This window comes from Gobio gobio (assembly GCF_949357685.1).
Source record: "Gobio gobio genome assembly, chromosome: 13".
In the NCBI taxonomy this organism is placed as follows: domain Eukaryota; kingdom Metazoa; phylum Chordata; class Actinopteri; order Cypriniformes; family Gobionidae; genus Gobio; species Gobio gobio.
In genome coordinates, this window is record NC_137106.1 from 26443155 (window position 1) to 26466440 (window position 23286).

Consider the following 23286-nt stretch of genomic DNA (forward strand, 5'->3'; position numbering starts at 1 on the left):
AAAAGCGTTACCCTGGTTTTGTCCAGTGCCGTAGGTGAGAGGTAATGTGTGTGTTGAGTGGACGTGCGTCTTCTGCCCGTTTACAAGTGTATGTTGCCCCTGGTGACTGTTTGGATTTGCCATTTGGCAGAATTTTCCAGTAAAGTTTGGCGGGCACTGGCACTTGTCCCGAGCACTGCATTTTCCTCCATTCATGCAGGGCAAATGGCAAACAACTAAAACACACACACACAAACAGAGCAAAGCGAGGTTAATCACTGCTATGTCGGGTAACATTTTTCAATGTTTAGTTTAGCGACTTCCTGTTCAGAGACCCATCACATTTAATTATACACAGATGAACCAACAAAATTATCATGAAACTTTAGTTTTGTCCAGTGTTTGAGCAAGTGTTTGCTTGCGGGCCGTTGTGTGCGTGTGTATGGGCTTAAATGCTTCACAGAAAATCAATTTAGGAACTTTTGTGGTGGCATGTAAGAGAGTTCTACGTGACACATTTTCACTAAAACATGCCATTATGGTGACGGACCATTCTTTCCCTCTTTCTCTCTCCCTTGCTCGCTTTTAGCCATTTTTCACAGTGCTTAAATCTCACTTGAGCTTGGGCTCAGTATTAATACCAGAAAAATGATGAATGGATTTAATTATCCCACAGCTGAGGTAAATAAACGTTTTGGGGCTTGATATTTTACAGCAATAAGTTTGTGTTGTGGTATAGGACATTATTTCAGACATACCTCATACCTCATTCTCCTGTCATGATATTTTTTAAAAACCTTCCCAAACCAAAAGCCACATCATATAATTAACCATCATGAACTAATCACGCTAAATGCTCATTAAAAAAGCATGGCTGTCCTAACCACCATTCCCACATGGCACAATGTGCTGCAATTTCCTCTCACACCGCATATACCTCCTGTGGCCAGACGCACAGTCCATTACGACTTCAGAGATCGGAGGGAGGAAAGACTAAATGACAACATAGCGTAGTCTTCTATTATATTTTATACACACTTTTTTTTGCCTTTATTAGAGATTTAAAAAGCAGTATTTTATTCATGAAGAATTATTTCATTAATTTTTCCAAATGAAGGCATCCCCGAATGTCCCTAAGGGAAGGATGTGTCATATTTAACTCTCTTCCAGGGACATTTTTTTTTGCCTTCAAAGTATAGCAAAACAAACCCACACTCACACACAAACAAATAGATACACATATTTTCTCCGATACATTGCTGCATTTATATAAATATTTACATGCACTCTGACAAAATATGATTTATACACAACATGTGCACACACACACATTCATTATTTCTGCTCTAGTGGGAAATCTAGGACTATTCCACAGTGCCTACACTGAACCTCAGGCAATATCTTGACACACTCATGTATCAACATTGAATCACGCACACTCATACACATAGACACACGCTTCCCATCCTAGCTAGTGAACAGCACTGCACTACTCTCTCCCGGATAGGAGGAAATAGAGCAGCATGACAGTAAACAAATGAAATGTGGCCGAAATGGTAAGATAACCAGCAGGAGCAGGATGACAGACCACATTAACTTTCACTCTCTGACACACATAAATGACTGCTCTTACATGGTTCATTTGATAAAAGAGGAATGTACTAATGTACACGCTACTAATATGGTGGTGAGATGATTTTTATTGTCAGAACTGGCAACTGACTCTCAGATAAGCTGACAGCCAGGATAGTCTCCAGTATAGTTGTTTTCATACTTGCTGAATATCTCTGGTGGAATAAACATGAAAATCCAACTAGGTGCAAATGAAAATTTGAAAAAGAAATAAAAAGAAAACAAGTCTGGTTTCTATTTTAATATATTTTAAAATGTAATTTATTACCATTTTTGACAAACATACCTCACAAAATCACAAAATATTTTTTATAATTGTCAATTATGAAAACAGTTGTAATGCTTAATTTTTGCATTAATACATTTTTTTGTGTGGAAAACGTGCTACATATTTTTAAGGATTTTTTGAAGTGATGTGACATAAAGGACAAGTTTTGGTAACCCATACTCGGAATTTGTCCATTTAACCCATCCCACACACATTAGAAGCAGTGAGTAGTGCACACACGCACACACACACACACACACACACACACACACACACACACACACACACACACACACACACACACACACACACACACACACACACACACACACACACACACACACACACACACACACACACACACACACACACACACACACACACACACACACACTACAAACTGTGGACACACACAAAGCAAAACATAGACATACACACCAGGAAAAGTGGGCAGACAATTTTTTTTGGTGGTATTGAAAATCGAACCTGCAACCTTCGGGTTTACCAGTCTGACTCTCTGACCATTGGGCCACGACTGCCCTTTGATGAATATAAAGTTTAAAAAAACATTATTTATTTGACATAGAATTTTTGGGTAACAAAATAAATGTCTTTACTGACACTTTAGATCACTTTATTTCACCCTTGTTAAATAAAAGTATTCATTCTTAAAAAAAATTCTGACCCCATACATTTGAATGGTAGTGTATGATGTCCAGTTCTCGAGACTCAGACTTCCTTCAAATGTACACCACTCTGAACTACAAATTATCACCACACACACACACACATAAACACACACACCCAAAAGCTTTCCAAAACCGGCAAATGATTTTCACACAAATGAGAACACAAAAGCAAGCCTTAGAGCTTTATCCAATCGAGATGTCATTAGCCCACCTGGAATACCCTTTCATCTGAAAAAAAGAGAGTATCCACCCACAGCCCTTAAACAGATGGAGTAACATTTTCCTGTAAACCCCAACATCTCTGCTAGTACAGACAGGTTCACTGGCAGCTCCATGCGGATGACTGTTAAAACATCCAACACAAATGCGTCCAACAACGTGTACAGGTGAGGCATATATAAAGAAAACAATTCAACAGTCTGGACAACACTGAGGATGTTCAGAAGCGCAGTGATACATTCCCATCAGTGCAATCATGTATAAGGAACATGCAGCCACATATCGATCTGCTATGATAATGCTTTAGTATTTCCATGAGACAGTTTATTGATCCATGACTGTCAGAACCAAGCATGGATCAATGATTCACAGGTTTGTACGGCACATTCTCACTGTGTGCATGGAGTAAATAAAATACCATGATACAATGTCATTTTGCCAATTTTGTACTTGACCCATACGACAATATGTTGCTATATGCGCAGTTTGGCGGTTCATGCAGTTTGATGTGAAATTTTAAAGCTTATGCAATCATGTATGAGACTCGATGTTTTTTAATGAATTTGTCTAAATTTCTGAATTGTATAATGTTTTTATCAGACAACAGAGGTCAGACACAACCATTCAAAAGATTGGGGTCAGTAAGATTTTTGTATTTTAATTAAATTAATAGTTTTATTCATCAAGCATGCATTACATTGATCAAAAGTCATTGTGAAGACTTTTACTCTGTTACTAAAAAAATATATTTCAAATAATCAAAAATTGATGATTAAGTTAAAGAATATATTAATAATTATAAGAAATGTTACTTGAGAATCAAAACAGCATATTAGAATGATTTCTGAAGGATCATGTGACACTGAAGAAAAGCTGAATTCAGCTTTGTCATCACACAAATAAATTAAATAATAAATTAATAAAAAAAAAATTAAAATCTTACCAACCCCAAACTTTTGAATAGTACAGTATGGTTTAAGTTATATTTAATTATTGCATACTTGCACTGAGATCATCAAATTACTGAATGTATTGATAGCTCATTTCATTTTATCACTCGCCTGAGGTTGTTTATTTGTTGCTTAAGGAATCGATTTAGCATCATCACTGAGGTACGAGACGCTGGTTCAGAGAACCGAAGCCCAAATCTTGGTATTGATCCAACCCTAATGAGTGTATGTGCGTGTGTTTCTCCATTATCCACAGTGCTGGAGCTCGGCCTGCGATCTCTCCTCCCAGCTGTGTCTGGATCAGAGCTGACAGAACGTTCTGTGTTCCTTATAAGGCCGCACACACTCACACACTCACCCACTCCAGACGTTCACCTCATTCAGTAAGAGAGACAGACAGAGAGAATGACATCTTAGCACCACGCACAGCCTCTGCTTACACTGAGATTAGCCATTCGAACACTACGCTTCTGAGCTTACCTGACCCTCTTATATGGAATACAATTTCAGCTGCTCACCCTGTTGGGCGCAGATTACAAAACCCACTGGTGAAAACAAACCTTAGCTGAATGCTACCCTTTTGTCCACAGAGTAATTGGATTCAAAAGTAAGCCTTATGTAACCACCATGGGTATAAATTGTGTCTATTGCTTCATTCTTGACCTTAATGAAAGACTTGCAAGTCACAAAGTTACTTTCTACCATCCACGATAAGGGACCATAAAGAGCAGAAGGCTAAGAAGTGAAAGTACCAAGCTATGTTAGCTCTTAGCAAACTTTTTGACTTTACTTAGAAAGGACTACAATGTTATTTTATTTACAATTTAAATTGTATTAATATTTCAGTACCCCTTCATTCAAAAGGTACTAAAGTATTAATACACATATTAATAAATATAAGAAAAAAAATAGATGTTTATAAATGCTAAATAGTATTATGATAAATGCTAAATAGTATTATGATGAGTTAACTGTCCATTATTTGAATGATTCATTTTAAAACGCCATCTTTACATCAAACGACTATGTCAAAAACTCACAAAGTAGCTTCTGCTGTCTGCTATAATAAGACACCTGAGTTCGTTTGTCTTTCAAAGATTTTGACAGTTCTGGGATAATCACAGAGACACGTTCACAGAGATAAACCTAATGCCAAATATTCTTATAAATGACATCTAGATGGAATGTTTAACAAAAGTAATTTGCACTCGTTGTATAGTGGAATTTAAATATGGTAGTATGAAACTTCACTCATGTTGAGCAAATACACCATAGGTTGTGCAAACGAGAAAAAAAAAACTCTACTAAGACAAAATCTAATTATTTCCAAGTAACCCTGATTGGGAATGACTGGACTACACAACTAAGAAATGTGCAAAGAACCCAGACTGCTCTATTTCCATTTGGTAAATGAATGTGGACCGACTGAACCAGAGGGCAGAAGACGTTCGGCTGTGTCATAACCACATGCTCTTGAGCCATTCTGAGCCCTTGTTGTGAAATATCACTGCTGCAACCGGAACTGAAGTCAAATAATGTAGGCTTTTCAGACACAATCTAAAGCAACTTTTCCACAATATCTGCCAGGCAAGTAAAAAAATCCCAGCCGAAATGCGACTAGAAACACATCCAAACATCAGCCATAATTATAGACCTGTCTGAGGCTGGACATGATGTAACAGGCCCACGGCCAGCTGTTCTCTGTTCAGTATACAGCAACGCAAGCGTACACACATACATTCAACACAGTCGAGGAATTAGATGTTCAACAAAGCCCTGGATGAATGAAAACTTCACACTTTTCCCACAATACACTGAGAAGAAGAGCTGATACCACTCACCGACTCTGAAGTTGGGGGCGGTGAGTGTGTCTGTAGCGTGCCCGTTCTCACTGATGATAGTGGTGGTGTTGCCCTTCTGACAGCTGTTCTGACAGCGGCTGTTGGTGCAGGTCATCTTGCAGATAGTCGGGGTGAAGACCACCTTGATCCGTCCGGTATGGTTCCCTACTGCAGTCCAGCACAGCAGAGATATCAACAGAGAGAAGAGAGAAAACTCCATCAGTCTGGATGGCATGGCTTTCATAAACAACACTCTTTCACTTTTGTAGGCAGTGTCTGGCAGATCGGCTCAGGAGTTCAGCTTTAAGAAAGTGAAACGAGAGAGGGAGCGAGAGGCAGAGAGGCTGGAGAAAGGAAAAAAAGGCTTTCTGTTGTCTTGTCTTTTCTTAGTCTCCTGTACGTATTCCCCTGTGACTGTCTGATTCCTTTTTCGTCCATTCCCTCCTTTTCTCTGTCCTTGGTCCAATATCTCAGTCTCTGGAACATGAGGAGGTGACTGGGGGAAAAAAAAATAGGAGCAAAAGAGCGAGAGAGAAAGAGAGAGAGAGACGCCAGCAAACAACTCTGGGATCAGACCCAGTTCTTCATGAAGGATTTGGACAAAGTGGCCACAACTCCAAGCCTTATACAGAGACGAAAAGAGGAATGTTGGCTTTTCCCAACTAACTTCTAATCATTTCCTTTCTAACTAAGGTTACCATAAAAAAAAAACATTAATATTATGATAATATATATATATATATATATATATATATATATATATATATATATATATATATATATATATATATATATATATATATATATATATATATATATATATATATATATATATATATATATATATATATATAATGATACAAATTTTCCAAAATCCATTTAATTTAAATGATGTTACTTCAAATTTTACTTCAAAAATTTACCCACAATCTCCTTTAGTTAATTAATTAATTGTATTAGCAAGTACTGTATATGGTTTAAATTACAGTATGATAATCTCCTGGCATCACTGTCTCACTGAATATTTTCCAGTCAGGTCTCTGCAGACATTTATGGCCGGTTTTCTTCTTGATTACCAGACTGATTTTATGTCTGCTTCCGGTTTTGATTGTTTCTTCATCTCTATCCCTTCCACTATCATTCATACTCCATCTATCCAAAATGGCATCTTGTCACAGAATTATTTCACAGAAAAATACTAAATTAATAATAATAAACTTCAGGCATAAAATACAGTTCAATGTGCTTTACCTACAATGATATAGTCAATTAAAGCGGCAAGCAGTGATGAAAGGGCCCTTGCACCAGGAGGCCTCAGGAAAACAGCAAATAGTGGGCGACATGCATTTAAGCGGGTAAATATAGGAGAAAAATAGCAAAGTCATTTTAATGTGCCACATTTCCTTTTGCCATCAGGTGCGCTTTGATAATAACTGAATATTGCCATGTAGATGTCTTCAGGTCAGGACTATTATCAAACGTGAAGTTTGAGTTACAACTTCCTGTTTTGTGGCGTTAATCGCATACATTAGCACTTAGCCATGTGTTGCATGATTTAATGTGTTTCTAGCATGTTCAGCAGTACTTCATGGCATATTTGAATACATTTCTGGGAGTGAATTACAGGTGGCGCTATGACTTACTGAATATTGGCATGTAGATGTCTTCAGGCCAGGACTCTTATAAAACATGTGAAGTTTGGGGCAGATCGGACATTGTATGCCTGACTTCCGGTTTTATGGCGAAACATCAGACTTTGTCAGGCCGCCACTGACAAGCCCTTCAGCGAAAACTGAAATCTTCACAATTTAACATCGCAAAGGCCTTAAGATTAGACTGTGCAGATATGATGTTGATCTGATTAAATCTCTAGGAGGAGTTTGTTAAAGTACAGCAAAAACTGCACATTTTTGCAGAGAAAATTCTAAATATCTGACTTCCTGTTGGTTTTCAGATTTTGCACTTACAGACTTTTTTGTAGGTATTGGGCTGTTACATGTGTGTACCAAATTTCATACTCGTATGTGAAACGTATCGCGTATGGCGCTTAATTGAAATTTTGTAGGTGGCACTATCGAGCCATTTTGCCCCGTCTAATTCTGAAACACATATAAGATTTAAATTGTCACAATTCTGGCATGTGTGCAAAGTTTCATGAGTTTTCAAGCATGTTTAGGTCCTCAAAAATACTATTAATTTCGAAGAAGAAGAATAATAGGCTGAGCAATCCCAATAGGGATTCACACCATCGGTGCTCGGACCCTAAATATCCAGAGCAACATCACATTCAATACAAGCATGTGCACCAAACATAAGAGATACAAGAAATTAAATGCAACCCATACAGGATAAATATATAAAAATATGAAGAAAAAATATAAAAGTAATCAGCTACAACAATCTAATAAGAAACGCTAAAACATACAGGAGACCATTTATTAATAAGTAACTAAATAAATGCCAGAGTAAAAAGATACGTTTTAAACTTTCTTTTAAAAATACTAACTGCACTAGCTTCCCTAATATCTGATAGTAGTGTGCTCCACAGTTTTGGCGCATAATTTGCAAAGGCCGCATCACAGATTTTCTTTCGTCTAGCTGGGAACCTCCAATAGACCTGCATCAGAAGGTTCTTGATGAAATATAATTATGGTGTTATTGGTGTTTTATGTTCTCTTTTTTAGTTCTGGTTAGTAACAGAGCTGCTGAATTTTGGAGTCTATTAAGTCTATTAATTCATTTTTGATGGGAAACCAGTAAAAAGTGCATTCCAGTAGAATTAACAACTAAAAACATATATGATTAGCCGTCATGTCGTTCCAAATCCATGATAATAAATACCATGAAAACATAGTAAAAAAGTTTCATATCAGAAACGTTTTACAAAAGTAGTCCATAGGACAGATTTGAGTGAAATTTGAATTTAATTTGGCTGTGCTTTTGAGTCACTCCAGATTTAAAGGGTTAGTTCACACCCAAAAATAAAAATTCTGTCAATTCCTCACCCTCATGTCGTTCCAAACCCATAAATGACCTTCGTTCATCTTTGGAACACAAATCAAGATATCTTTTATGAAATCCAAGAGCTCTCTGACCCCTTCATAGACAGAAATGTAATTAACACTTTCAAGGTCCAGAAAGGTAGTACAAATATTGTTAAAATAGTCCATATAACTACAGTGGTTCAACCTTAATTTAATGAAGCGACTAGAATGCAAAAACAAACAAAAATAACTTCTTTATGCAACAATTTCGTTCTAGCCTGTGCCAGTCTCCTACGCAGTTTACGTTGTAAAAACAGTGCAGCTCCCGCGTCCTCACGCATGCATCGGCTGCTGTAAAACTCGAATTCTGCACTAAACTGCATAGGAGACTGGCAGAGGCTAGAATGAAATTGTTGAATAAAGTCATTATTTTTGTTTGTTTTTGTGCAAGTATTCTAGTTGCTTCATAAACCACTGGAGTCTTGCAAAAGAATTGTATGATGAATGTATTGATTATTGAAAGCTATTTCTGAAAAGGACTGATCTAGATAAAAGAATATAGGTATAGGAGGTAGTTGGAAAAGGTATGTTGAGATCTTGATACCTACTCCTAACCAGCAGGTGGCGGTAATGCACCTCGAAGTTGTATGCCAACCGCCATAAATCCATAGACAGTAAAAGAAATGGACACAGCGACCCCATAGACTTCAACGGACAAAAGTGAAGTCAAGTAGAAGCACTCACTTCCTGATGGCTGAGAGTACTGCGCAGCCTCAGACTGAGCTTGACGACGTAGATGTGACGTGAGCAACCAGTCTGACAGTTGTAAGTCTTCTAGTAGTTGTGCAAAGTGAAATCTGAATCACGTTGTTGAAATATTTTGTCCCGTGGCTTTTGGCTCTCTATGGGTTTCTCCCCATGCTTCTCCCTTGACTTTATTGTACTTTATGCCTCCACGTCCCCCCGATTGCCTCAAAGACAGTAAAAGATTGCCTGCGAGCTTCTCCTCCTGTCTACACGGTAATTTCTCAACTATGCGACAGAGTCGGGAGGTTTTGATGCAATCATTAGCCTATTTTTACAAAAAAGGCTTCTACTGGGCGATAGTGTAAGATACAAGGTAATGGAGCCTTTTATACATTGTTGTGTTTCTTTAGAAATAAACAAAGGACAAATGGAGTCTTTAAACGCCTCAGATGTAAAGTTATTCGCTGTCAAAGTGACGCAAAAATGAATGGGAATCAATGGGATGCTAACAGCAGGTGATGGCTTGGTTAGCAATGGCTGCCCCTATGGATGGTACGCTTTCCGGATGCTGGATTACCCCCTTACATAAATCAAGAAGAACCACCACCGGAGTCATATGGACTATTTTAACAATGTTTTTATACCTTTCTGGGCCTTGAAAGTTGTAATTAAATAGCTGTCTATGGAGGGGCCTGAGAGCTCTCGGATTTCATCAGAAAAATATTAATTTGTGCTCTGAAGACGAACAAAGGTCTTACAGTTTGGAACGACATGAGGGTGAGAATTTTCATTATTGGGTAAACTATCCCTTTAAGTATGTAAGTCCACCAAAGTCTCTATCATAACCAGTGATGGGAATAACGGCGTTACAGATAAACAATAGGTTACTGTCGTAACCCCGGTTCTCTGAAACATCGAGTGGAGAGATCCACCTATGGGAAGGGCATCCGTACCTGACCTCTGCAGAAGCATCCAATTGCACCAAGTCTGACAAGACAGGCAGGAGCGCGCAGCCAATGCCCGGTAAGGCCCCGCCCCTTACCTGCGGGCATATATAGCCTGCACGCGCTACTGTACTCCAGCTTCTCGTGCGGCAAGCGGGGCAAGGCTGGTGGATCTCTCCACTCGATGTTTCAGAGAACCGGGGTTAAGACAGTAACCTATTGTTCTCTTTCATCATCTCGTGTTCGAGATCCACCTATGGGAGAGACATGGACAGCTCCCCGATTGCCCAATATACTCACAGTGAGGTCCTGTTAGCCAGAAAAAGACGGTCACCCCCAAGGGGGCGGTGCTTGACACGTCTCATAATCATGAACCCGCCAAACAGACGCACACACGTAACTGCGGTGTGCAAGCAGGACATGAAACGTGTGTGGCACACACAAAAGAAGGCAGGGTCAGGAAGACCCCACCCCCAAGACCGAATGTGCTACCGAGGTTCTGGTGACATCCAGCCAATAGTAACGCACACATGTATGGGGAGAAGCCCAACTGGCAGCAGAGCAGATATCCTGCAGTGGTACTCCCCTGAACAGAGCCCAAGAGGCGGCTAAGCCCCTCGTGGAATGAGCTCTGATGCCCCCTGGGGGGTTGCACTCCCTTTGATTCGTAAGCCAAAACTATAGCGTCCACAAACCAATGTGAAAGGCATTGTTTAGACAGGGGATCCCCTTTGTGGGGAGGAGCCCATGAAACAAAGAGTTGGTCACTCTTCCGGAAAGCACTGGTCCTAGCCAAATACGTCTGTAACGCACAGACCGGACACAGGGCATTCAGCCTTTGATCCTCCGCGGAGGAAAAAGGGCAGAGGGTGAAAAGCGGAAAGCTCCAACACCTCCGATGTGAACGCAGGAAAACATTTCGGCATTAAGGCTGGATTAGGGAAAACCTTAAGCCTAAAACCTGAGGATGGAGGCGCCAATCTCCGAAGAGCGGGTTCCCCCTCGATAGAAGATCCGCGCCTCTGTTCAGAATGCCCAGAACATGAGTCGCGCGTAACGACAGGAAAAATCGACTGCTCCATACCAAAAGCTTGTAAGCTAGAGCATGGAGTTTCGACGAGCGCACCGCCGCCGCCTTGACGATTGATATAAGCCACTGCCGTGGTATTGTCTCAGCGTACGAGCACATTATGTCCCTGCAGACGGGGCAGAAAATTATTCAGAGCCTTCCAAATAGTCAGAAGCTCTAAATAATTTATGTGCTCTGAACGTAGTTTGCTCGGCCACAAACCGTTCACAGTTCTGCCCTCTTGGGTGGCACCCCAGCCTGTTATGGACGCATCTGTCGTCACAACTTTCCGCAACATAACCGTCCCGAGAGGGGCGCCCTGTGCGTAAAAGTCCACGCTCTTCCAGTGGCGCAGAGCTGCAGCGCGGGTGCGCGTCACTGTCACAGAACGGCAAAGATCGTGTAACGGGCTGAAATGTAGTGACAAAACCCACTTCATGAACGCCCTCATTCTCAGGAGTCCTAGTGGCAAAACCTGGATAGATGGAGCCATAAGACCCTGTAGCCTGAGACATGTGCGATATTGCACCCTCGCCCCTTCTCTGAACTGCGACAAACAGTTCATCAGAGAGAGAACGCGCTCCTGTGAGAGACGCGCTCGCATGGAGACTGAGTTAAGCTCCATGCCCAGGAATATCACATTCTGGCTGGGTGTAAAATTGCTTTTGTTCACATTCACCCTGAAGCCCAGAGATGTTATGTGCGCGAGCACGCGGCAGGTGTCCTGCAACACCTTTCCCCTCGAATCGGCTATGATGAGCCAATCGTCTATGTATGTCAGGATCCGTAGACCAGACATTCTCAGGGGAGTCAAGCCCGCTTCCGCACACAGACAGGAGCTGCGAGGGCTTAGACTCATCAAACGGCAGGATCGTGAATTCGTAACAAATGCCTTGATAGGCGAAACGAAGACACTTCCTGTGAGGTGGATAAATGCTTATGTGGAAAAAAGCATCTTTCAGATCGACCGATGTGAACCAGTCGTTCCGTTTTATGGCGCGGGCGAGCGAACCATGAGTTAACATTCTGATATTGTATTTCCTCAAATGTTTGTTCAACACCCTGATGTTCAGAATAGGACGGGGGGAACCGTCCTTCTTTGGAACCAGGAAATAACGAGAATGAAAACCCTGGTTTATCAGATTGGGGTACCACCTGAATCGCACCTTTGCTCAGCAGAGAGGAGATTTCCTCTTTCAGAACGCGCGCCGTGTTTTCCTCTGTGTGAGAAAAACGAACGCTGCTGAAAAGTGGGGGTTTCATTGCAAACTGCAGACGATAGCCCTGCGATATTGTACACAATACCCATACGGGTGGTTCTGCAGCTCGCGAAGCAGACACACGGCTCACGAGCGTGCCCACTCGCACCGTGCTGGCTTCGTGTTTGCCCAGCTGGCTTAGTGTTTGCCCAGCTGGCTTATTTGTGATGCATTGACACCCTCTAGTGGAGAAACTAGGGACGGCATGCGTGGGTTCAGAGAGCTGTCCACTCTTTGCAGAGAAAAGTGCTTTCCCTGCAGAGAGAGGGTATCTCTCTGTAACGAATTAATATGATTCGTCTGATTTAACGTGTTTTTGTGTGTTTTGTTTTAGGGAAAACACTGGGGTTTGGGAAAACTGGGGCCGAAGCCTTTATTAGCTGAGTGAGGGGACACAGTATGTGCGGTGTGGTGACACTGCTTTTGCACTTTCCCTCACAACAGACCCCCTGAATGGGGTGGAGACACACCCCATCCACTAAACACATAGGCTGGGCAGCCACGGGAGGGGGGCACCCTCCAGAAGAAACCCTCCGTCTTTTGGACAGGGTTCCTGCAGAAGGAGAGTTCAAAGAGCTTGTCGCTCGAGACACACCCCATCCACTAAACACATAGGCTGGGCAGCCACGGGAGGGGGGCACCCTCCAGAAGAAACCCTCCGTCTTTTGGACAGGGTTACTGCAGAAAGAGAGTTCAAAGAGCTTGTCGCTCGAGAACGGTTTTGATGAAAGTTACGTCCCGGGGCCGGGGAATTAGGCAAACGTGCCTGGCTAGGGGCCGCCTTCCTAAGAAGGCACAACTTGAAGGCCTCGTCCTCCTCCTCCTCCTGGTCACATTCTACAAAGCAAAGTGCCATGGAGCGCCCAAAGGTTTGAAAGGCCTGACGAGCGTTATGGAGAAACGAGGTTGTGAACCGTGATGATCTCCTTCCATAATGCAGGAGAGGAAGATCCCTAGCTGTTGGCCCAGGTCGTCCAAAATTTCCGCCTGGTAAGCGGAGAGGAGGAGACATTTAGGGCCCTAACAGCCAAGGCCGAGGATTGGCCTGGTGCACCGAAGCAGAAAACGGTTCATCAGGGCGAGCAGCCCTCCCTGGACTGGGTTGAGGTGCCTGGCGATCGCTCAATAGCGGGCGGTTAACCCAAGCCGAGAGCCGCCATATTTTAACCTCCAGACCCGCGAGACCGAGCTTTAAGGTCGAGCGGGTCGCTCCAGTAATGCCGTGTGTGCTCAGCGCACGCTAGGAGAACGTGAAAGTTGTTACCTCAGGCCGAGGGGAGCTCCCAGCATTTTACCGTCGTAAATATCCCTCTCCTGGTCGGTGGCGCTCTGTGGAGCCGATGTTGAGACAAGCGGCCGCTCGCTGACACATCCAGGAAGATGGGTTGAGGCAAGGCTGCGGGGGCGCTAGCCTGGGGAATGCCAGAGGGTGGGATGGCCTCCTCGTCCTCTGATGGTGCGTTCACACCGGACGCGAATGAAACGTTTCGCGCGAGTGATTTACATGTTAAGTTACATTTCATGTTAAGTCAATGCAAAGACGCGAATAGGCATTCTGCAGCGCAATTTGCGTGAATGAGAAGTCCCGCACGTCGTCATCACCGGACCCTGCCGGATCGTCGGCGAGCGGGGGGTTTCCCGCAAAGATGTCCTCTTCGGGGAACTTGTCTGGTCAGCCCAGACAAGAGCAGTCACGCCCCGGGAGGTCCCCGGTGGCGGGCTGTCGTCACTATGTCCCACTGAGTAGCAGCACCTTATGGTGGCGTCGCAGGAGTAACTAGGCAGCACCAGGCAGTGACTGCAGTTCTCCGGATTCTCTATGGCCTCTTCCGCGTGCTTGAGGCCCGAGCAGACCGTGCAGAAAGGGTGAATATCATAGCGGCAAGAGCACCACACGCGGCCGGGCAGGCCCGTGATAAACTAGCGCCGGAAAGAAGCAGGAATAGAGAGCGACATACCGGCGAAGAACTCAGAACAAATCTGTAGCGGCAGCCGTGGAACAGGAATGACGAGGAAGAGCGTGGGCGGCTCCAAGAGCAGACACAGAGAAACTGGCAGAATAGGAACTGTCACGCCCGGCGGAGGCTGATACGAATATATTTCCTCCTGCAGACAATAAGTGAGCAGCGCAAATTCGACCGAGCTGTGTCAGTGCAGAGATCGCGAGAAGCGAATGTCAACTGGAGTACAGTAGCGCGTGCAGGCTATATATGCCCGCAGGTAAGGGGCGGGGCCTTACCGGGCATTGGCTGCGCGCTCCTGCCTGTCTTGTCAGACTTGGTGCAATTGGATGCTTCTGCAGAGGTCAGGTACGGATGCCCTTCCCATAGGTGGATCTCGAACACGAGATGATGAAAGAGAACGGCGTTACTAACGGAATTATTTTTTTCAGTAACGAGTAATCAAACGAATTACTGTTTCTCCCGTTACAACACCGTTAGCGTTACTGAGGAAAAAAAATGCGGCGTTAGTCGCGTTACTATAATTGAGCTCACTGAAGCGCTTTTCATCCGAACAGGCTCTCTGTCAGTCGGACCTGCAACGTGTGTGTGTGTGTGTGTGTGTGTGTGTGCGTGTGTGCGCGCACCAGCCATGCGTGTTGGGGGTGGGTGCGGTGGTACACATAACTGATGATGATTGGGGGGTGGGAGACAAGGTTGAAGTTGATAGGTTGAGTTCACACCTATTTTTTTTCACGGTCTATGGTTCACACACACACCTATGACGCACACGCATATGCACATTCAGCGATGGTCCAACGACTTCAAAGGTAGCTTTCGCAAACTGGAAGTATAAGCGCTACTTTTTCCTCGTTGAGGTGAAAGGTAAGAATATTTATGTAACGTGCAACTTATGCCCAGGAAGAAAGAGTCTCTCCACGTCGGTGGCAAGTGATTCTGAAGCGCCTCACATCATCATATGCCACAAAATTAGTGGCTAAAAACCCAGGTGATAACGTGAGCTCCTCTACCAAAGGAAAGTATAGTACTGATAATATTTACACAATATTTACACTATAGTAGGCCTACTGATAATATTTAAAATAATGCATTGAATTTGATAGGTGTCTCACATTCTCCCACAGCAACATTACAATAGTGTACATTAATGTACAATGTTTTATAATAATAATTTATTCTATTTAGTGTCCAATTCATTCATTTAACATATCTAATATTGGGGGCATCCAAGTTTGACATATTTGAACATTTGGAAAAGAAAAAAAAAGTAATGCAGTAATTACTTTCCCTGGTAATTAGTTACTTTTATAATGATGTAACTCAGTTACTATTTGTAAGAAGTAACTAGTAACTATAACTAATTACTTTTTTAAAGTAACGTGCCCAACACTGATCATAACATTATGTCTCCCTCCCCCCTCCCTCTGTTATGTAAAGCAAATCCACCAGAAGCTAACATATAACCTTTCCTCAAAGATCAAACACCGTCTCCACAGACATCAGTCAGCAACTGATGACACTAACACACACCTAGAGCTGTAATGAAATGAGAGATTAAGGTAAATTGAGGAAAGCATACTAAGATTATTCAGCAACAGTGAGAAGTAGACGACAGGAGACGAATGGCTTTACCAGCACACAACCACACACAACCACACACACACACACACACACACACACACACACACACACGCACACACACACACGCACACACGCACACACACACACACACAGGGCTGCTGACAGGCTGTCTCTCATGTGGGACAGACCTCACCGGGTGCCAGACGCCTAAGACATTGAGAAACTAGTCAGTCTGCTACATCTACCTTTAGCCACACACGCATGTTTACTTGGCAATTCTAAATTACCATAGGAAATACCATAGACTTGTTTTGTTTTTATATAAAAGTAATTATAAAACCCCAGGTTTGGTGCTAGGATTTCAGCCCCCTACTTGAACATGAGCTGATTTGGCTTAGAGGAATATTTCTTGCCTTTCACGCAGAAGATTGCAGATTTTTTCTTATAAATTCATGTATAAACTGTTTCATCGTCTATATTAGCATCTGGCACACTAATTCTAATGTTACCTCTTTAGTCTTTTTCGAATGATTCATTAAAAGGAATTTGCTAATGTATCACTACTCTGATTGCTTTTTTTTTGATTGGTCTGCAAACTTGAGTAATATACAGATTTTATTTTTATTTAAAGAATTGAGATCAATCAAATTAAGACATTCTTAACCCTACCCTACCTGTGTCTACTTCTAACAGATTGTGCTAGTTTGCATTAACTTATCTATGAATTGTTTTTAACTTGAAAAACGCACCCGAATGTACGTTTTTGTCAGATTTAGCTTGAATTGAATGTAATGATATACATATACAAATTACACGTATTGCAAATATTGCGATTATTATTAAGATTTCTGTTCAGATTGTAGATCTAATTCCTCTCCCCTCTCTCCTTCAATCAATCAAATCTATATATCCAATCCAAACTACAAATGTAACCTGAGGTCAACAGGAAATCAGTCAGATGCTTGTCTCTTATGACCTTCAGACTAATGTAATGTAATATGTAAAGGTCTGTCTCCTCTGAGTGAACCCGGTCATTTCTGTATGATCCGACATCCAGTCAGAGTGCGGTTTGGCTGAGTTTCAAAGCAGCGAGAAATGGCATGTCAGACCATAACACCGTGCAAAAACAGTTACCCAATACCCCACGGGCTCCTCCTTGCATTAGTATTACAGCAGAGCTCTGGCTGTATTTGGCTGAGTTGTGTAATGCTGCCAGTCTGCAGGACAGGAAGAGGGATAATAGATGTCATGCTACACATTAGTTCTGCCGATCCACCGTCCCCTCATTCACATGCAGGACTACTGTATCTAATCGTCTCACCTGCCTCCTAAGAGTACTTCTCTTAATGACCGTTTATCGTAACGCTCTGTCATTTAATTTCCCCCCTCTCTTTTCTCTGGTTCTTGCCTTCCCTCATGGCTGGGCTTTTATCTAAAATTACCCAGAGAAAATGAGGCTAATAACTCACTTTAGACAGTGCAGCGCACAAGGCAATGCTTAAGTCTTTATATGATTTCAACCAGAGGATCCACTTGAAAAAAAACAATGGGGCCATAACTTAAGGGCCGACCTGCAGCAATACAAAATTACAATAAATGAGACTACAGCAGCAGAAGTGCGCGAGAGAAAGGAAGTGAGAAAGTGGGGTCTAAAATGCACATGCCTGTGGTTGTGAACCATCTCACCACTAATTTGTACGGTGGATTTCATTTCCCACACCTTTTGATCACTGAATTTCCTTTGCTTTTCCATGACATTTCTATTTTCCTGTTGTTTGTGATGGATAAAGATGTTTAACAATCGTAGTAAACGCATAGAGCGTTGAGATTGTAGTTTGAGATTAGCTTGAATAAATTTCAATATTGCATACATTTTCATGACTCATCCATTCTTGGAAATCAGTTTTAATATTCATCTTTAATATTGATGACTGTGGGAGCCCTGTTCTATCATGGTTTTCAACTCTACTACAGCTGTAAGACAAAATCGTACTGTCATCTCACAGCATTGCCGACACAGAGCTAAATGTTTCTAAGCGAGTCAGACATGCTGTCACTCTCCTCATGGAATATTCCACGGTGTGTGTGTGATCCGTCATTCCGTCAAACACCCGCGGCTTCATGCGGAGTCAGCGAGACTTGTTGAAAAATAAAAACTGATACACGAAATAACATTTTGAGATGCTGATGTCACTAGATCTTAAATTTCCCCAACAGAAGGAGATGCTTTGGGATTATCAACATGTCAAAATTATAGAGAGTGGCAGCCAAGACATGCACTAACGTTCAAAACTTTGGGGTTGGCAAGACACATTTGCCCACCAGGAATGAATTTATTTAAAACAACTGTTCTGCATTTTAATATATTTTAAAATGTAATTTATTCCTGTGCTGGCAAAGCTGAATTTTCAGCATCATTACTCCAGTCTTCAGTGTCACATGATCCTTTAGGAATCATTCTAATATGCTGATTTGGTGCTCAATGTTGAAAATTGTTGTGCTGCTTAATATTTTTGAGGAAACTCTGGTACTGTATATTTTTTCAGGATTTTTTAATATATAGAAACTTCATTTTGATGAAATCTTTTGTAACAAACATTGTAACAACTACTCTAAATGTCAAATATTATTTATTTAGAATGCAAAAAAATCATATTCTTTCTTTCACTTGAGAAGCAAAATGACACAGACATTTCATTCAAAGAAAACTAACAGAATGTTGTGAGATTTTTGCTTAAAACAAGAACGTTTAAAAAAAAAATTCCTTTTGAAATAGATTATTCTTACTCAATTGAAAAACAACTTTTTCTTGTTTTAAGCAAAAACATCACACACTTTTAGATTTCTCTGAAAGCAAGACATAAAATCTTCATAAAAATAATTTTGCTTCTACAGTAATGTAATCTTTCAAGAGTGTTTAGATAATTGTACTGGAAAAACAAGAAAAACACATAGTAAGAAAAATAGTTTATTTTCTCCAGTGTATGGTGCAGGTTAGACGGCAACAATCATTGGTTTTCACATGCCTTGTGTCCAAAAGTCACAGGTGTCATATTTGATTAGATTTTCCATAGATATTGACTTAAAGGGTTAGTTCACCCAAAAATGAAAATTCTGTCATTAATTACTTACCCTCATGTCATTCGACACCCGTAAGACCTCCGTAAGAAAATGAAATGAAGATATTTTAGTTGAAATCTGATGGCTCTGAAAGGCCTCCATTGGCACAATGGCACTTTACACTCTCAAGACCCTTAAAAGGTACTAAAGACGTCGTTACAAAGTCCATCTCACTACAGTGGTTCTACAATAACTTTATGAATCGGCGAGAATAGTTTTTGTGCGCAAAAAACCCTAAATAACGACTTACATAGTGATGACGATTTCAAAACAAGGCATCATGAAGCTTCGAAGCGTTATGAATCAGCGAGTCAATTCAGCAGTTTGAATCGCCAAATTTCAGCAGTTTGGCGGTTTGACACGCGATCCGAATCATGATTCGGCTCACTGATTCATAACGCTTCGAAGCTTCATGATGCCTTGTTTTGAAATCGTCATCACTATATAAGTCGTTATTTAGGGTTTTTTTTGCGCACAAAAACTATTCTCGCCGATTCATAAAGTTATTTTAGAACCACTGTAGTGAGATGGACTTTGTAACGACGTCTTTAGTACCTTTTAAGGGTCTTGAGAGTGAACCGTGCATTGTGCCAATGGAGGCCTTTCAGAGCCATCAGATTTCAACTAAAATATCTTAATTTGTGTTCCGAAGATGAACGGAGGTCTTACGGGTGTCGAACGACATGAGGGTAAGTAATTAATGACAGAATTTTCATTTTTGGGTGAACTAACCCTTTAAATATCAGTCTGTTCCTCAGACATAATGATGAACAGACTGAGGAACAGACTGAAATTTAAGTCTTCATAAGACTTAGAGCCAGGATAAGTTTTCAACGGGACATGAGAGACTGCAACATCTATTGTCTGTCCGAAACATGGCTCACGCCAGCGGTCCCGGATACAGCCGTGACGCCGTCCGAGAACTTCTCTGTTTTTCGGATGGACAGAACAGCCGAGGCCGGGAAATCTAAAGGCGGTGGAGTGTGTTTCATGATAAACAAGAAATGGTGCGATCCTAGGAACATCTCCATTCTTTCGCGATCCTGCTCGCCTCACTTGGAACATTTAACTCTCATGTGCCGGCCTTTCTACCTACCGAGGGAGTTTTCCTCGGTCATCGCCACTGCCGTTTATATTCCACCACAGGCAGACACGGGGCTGGCTTTATCTGCCCTCCATGATGTGACCAGCGGCTTCATAAACAAACACCCCGACGCTGCTTTCATCGTCGCGGGTGATTTTAACAAAGCTAACCTTTTAAAAAATTTACATTTCACTGCCAGTTGTATATTGTGTATATAACTGTGTATGTGACAAATAAAACTCTTGACTTAGAATATAGTGCAAGGACTTATGAAATACTTCATTGTGCTTTTTACTGTGCTGCAAAAGATCACAAAAAACAACAACAGCACTAGATGGATTGTACTTACCATGAATTGGGTTGTGTCCCACTGAAAGTGGGATGGCCCGGTTCAGGTTAGGTCCGACACCATGCACCTGCGTGTGAGTGTGGTAGTTTTTCTGTTGGACCATAAACTTCTGAGTTTTGCTCTGGTGCATCGTCATTGAAACTGGGTTTTGCACTCTGCAAGAAAGAAATTTCAAGAAAAACAAAAATGTCAACATTTTACTTTACAGCGTTTTTTTATTTGTGCGTAACTTTTTCTTTCCGTCTTTCTGTTACAATGATTTACATCCATATTGAAATATTCTTATATTTTATTTATTCATGTATTCAATTTTTAATTCATGTGGTTTTCACTTTGATTAATTACCTGCTAAAGGCCATATGGAAAACCACAGTACCCTGAACACACAGACATGCTTCTGGTTACATGTAAATTAAACTAATCACTTGCAACATATACAAAACACATCAGCAGTCATATGAATCATTATGTTTATCACACATACAGTTAAATGCCATTTGTACAAACTCATACAGCAAACACATGGACAAAATAATCATCTCTCTCTCTCTCTCTTATTTCTTTCTGATACAACCATAGTTTCTCTGTAAACTCTTTGTTTCCTTTCCATTCTTTGAATCAGAATAAAGTTCACTGGCCTCACTTATGAAACCCACTTACGAAGAATTAAATGTGTGCAATACACAACTGAGTTCAATACAGTTTGATATTAGCATGCTATGTGACATGATTCTCTAAGAATAGGGCTAAAAGTAGTTCTTAATTTTAATTTGATTATACTTTTACACATTCCAGTACTGACTGAAAAAGTATACATTTTTAGTCAATTCCCATCTAAAATGAATTTTATTCAGTTTGTTGCAATTCATTCTGGTGTTGCCTTTTCCGCCAATGTTGTTATTGTTCACTAAAATAATGTGGAAATAAAATAAAATATACATTTTACATGAAACACTTAAACTTAGAAATGTTGCCTTTGCAACTAACTAAAATAAATACATTATTATTATTATTAATAATAATAAACTTTATTTTATAAAGCGCCTTTAAAAGTTGCATCTCAAAGCACTTTACAAGAACATACAAATAAAATACATTGAAATGAGACAAAAATAGAAACATACATCAACACAAATTTAAAAGACAAAAAACAGAATAATCACGTATATGCTAGCCTTAAAAAACTCTTTTTATAAGTGAAGATTTAAAAACACTAAAAGGTTCAGCATGTCTAATCTCAGTGGGAAGAGCCAAAGAATAAAAAGCCAGGTCACCCATAGAGCTTAAACGAGTTGAAAGAACAGTTAAAACGCCAGAATTGGAAGAGCAGAGATTTTTATCTTGGGTGTAGACAGTTAAAAGTTCAGACTGATATTGTGGCGCTCAACCATGCAAGGCCTTGTAGGTAGGCATGAGAACTTTCAAATCTATGCGAAACCTGACAGGGAGCCAGTGCAAGGGCACAGCACAATGTACAGCCAAATTCCCTGAATGAAACTCTGTAAAGGGATTACGGATACTGATAATTATCAGCTACATCTGTGTGAAAGTAATGAACGTCTTGCTAATAAAGAGACACAGCTGTGAGGAAACGGATGTGAAATGTAATCTGTATAATTTCATACATCTATTAAGATGAAGAAAACAGGGATGCGGTCACTCAGAATCACAGCTGGGAAGCCTCATAAGACGATGACGCACTGGACTAAATCAGGGTCGGCATCTCAGAATAACAGCACAGACCTCAAATCTGTCTGAATGGTGTCTGTACTTTTAGGGATTGTCCACCCAAAAAAATGTTTCGGGTCCCATCGACTTACTGTATTTTTTGTCCATATAATGGAAGTCAATGGGAGCTGAATCTGTTTGGTTAACAATATTCTTCAAAATATATTCATTCTTGTTCCACAGAACATCATACAGGTTTGAAACCACACATGGGAATATGAAAGAATTTTCCTTTTTGACAATCCCTTTAAGGGTAAATCGACTTGCAGTTAAAAAGCGACCAGATATCACAAATTTTCGATGACTGAGATACTGCAGAGCTCAGCTTTATGCAAATGAACAGTGACACGATGTGTCAACTACCAATGGGAGTGCAGGCGGTGACCACCGCCTTTCAGTGTGAGCCAGGCTTTAGACATAACAACATGCTTTTTTTATCCACAACAGTCCCACAACAAAGCGACATGTGGACAAAGTGTATAAACAGCGTCTGAAATCTGATCAAATGTAAGAAGCAGATACACAAAAACAAGCAAATACAATGAGAATATTTAGAGGGAAAATGTAAACAGAGGTTGTTTTTCCCAATGTTCTTGTCTTTCACACTATTCAAGTCTGCGTCTCTGTCTCTGTCTTTCATCTCTCATTTGATGTTCCCAGAAAGGTCTTGTTTTGAAATGTATGTTTGTACTGCTCTTAATGTCATGCAATGTGCTGTAGTGCATAGTTTGTCATCCTCTCTCACAGTCTCATACATTTAACAGTTTATTTCCATGCCGTGCATGTGTACCAACACAAACAACTTAAAGACCAGTCAATTGTCTCAGTGTTTACAACTCCGGGGTTGAATAACACAGACATGCACAAATAGACCCATACACG

General features: G+C 41.1%; 1 protein-coding gene across 8 annotated transcripts in view; it reads right to left on the minus strand.

Annotated features, from left to right (window-relative positions):
- Positions 1–23286, minus strand: part of ltbp1 (latent transforming growth factor beta binding protein 1) — a 101134-nt gene that overhangs the window by 45324 nt on the left and 32524 nt on the right. For all 8 annotated transcript variants that reach the window (XM_079833436.1, XM_079833443.1, XM_079833440.1 and 5 more), the window contains exons 4-6: positions 20677–20831; positions 5579–5746; positions 12–215 (exon numbers count right to left, since the gene is read on the minus strand). In XM_079833436.1, the coding sequence (XP_079689562.1) occupies positions 12–215; positions 5579–5746; positions 20677–20831 (527 nt within the window). The remainder of the gene's footprint in view (positions 1–11; positions 216–5578; positions 5747–20676; positions 20832–23286) is intronic.